Genomic DNA, 775 nt, shown 5'->3' on the forward strand with positions numbered 1-775 from the left:
AACTATCAAGACATTTAAAACACAACTACCAGTAGTTAGTAGTTTCACTAGTTCATAGTTTTATACACATTACACAATTCCAACACAATCTAATGATGAAATAAATTTAACGCTTATTAATAAATAAACCATAAAAACCACGAACTAAGATATAAGTAAAAATGAATCCATTAACGTAAGTATAACATTTTTAATCTATAGTTTCTTACATAAGAGGATGTCAGCGCACTTAGTGCTTAGGCACTTAGGCTCAGCGCACTTAGGCCAGAGAGAGAAAACGAATAGACTATTCGTTTTCTCTCTCTGGCCTAAGTGCGCTGAGCCTAAGTGCCTAAGCACTAAGTGCGCTGACATCCTCTTATGTAAGAAACTATAGATTAAAAATGTTATACTTACGTTAATGGATTCATTTTTACTTATATCTTAGTTCGTGGTTTTTATGGTTTATTTATTAATAAGCGTTAAATTTATTTCATCATTAGATTGTGTTGGAATTGTGTAATGTGTATAAAACTATGAACTAGTGAAACTACTAACTACTGGTAGTTGTGTTTTAAATGTCTTGATAGTTTGGGATAAAAATTAAAAACATAAGCAGGGCAACTCAAGCACAGAATAAATGAAGTCTCAAATCTCGATGATAAATTTGATAAGAACATAACAGCCTGATAAGAACATAACAAAATATGTCAAAATCACGGACTAAGATGGTATTATATTATTTTTCTGGCCTCAAACGGTCGCCCGTGACGACTCATCACACGACGCTCGTCGG

The 775-nt window shown here is 32.9% G+C and overlaps 1 protein-coding gene across 1 annotated transcript in view; it reads right to left on the reverse strand.

Moving 5' to 3' along the window:
• LOC100169481 (RNA-binding motif protein, X-linked 2) overlaps positions 1 to 744 on the reverse strand; it is a 6,884-nt gene extending 6,140 nt beyond the window's left edge. The window contains exon 1 of the mRNA XM_001949601.5: positions 397 to 744. Coding sequence (XP_001949636.2) covers positions 397 to 410 — 14 coding nt within the window. The 5' untranslated portion in view covers positions 411 to 744. The remainder of the gene's footprint in view (positions 1 to 396) is intronic.
• Between the last annotated feature and the right edge of the window lie 31 nt (positions 745 to 775).

Source organism: Acyrthosiphon pisum, chromosome A2 (genome assembly GCF_005508785.2).
Source record: "Acyrthosiphon pisum isolate AL4f chromosome A2, pea_aphid_22Mar2018_4r6ur, whole genome shotgun sequence".
NCBI classification, from domain to species: domain Eukaryota; kingdom Metazoa; phylum Arthropoda; class Insecta; order Hemiptera; family Aphididae; genus Acyrthosiphon; species Acyrthosiphon pisum.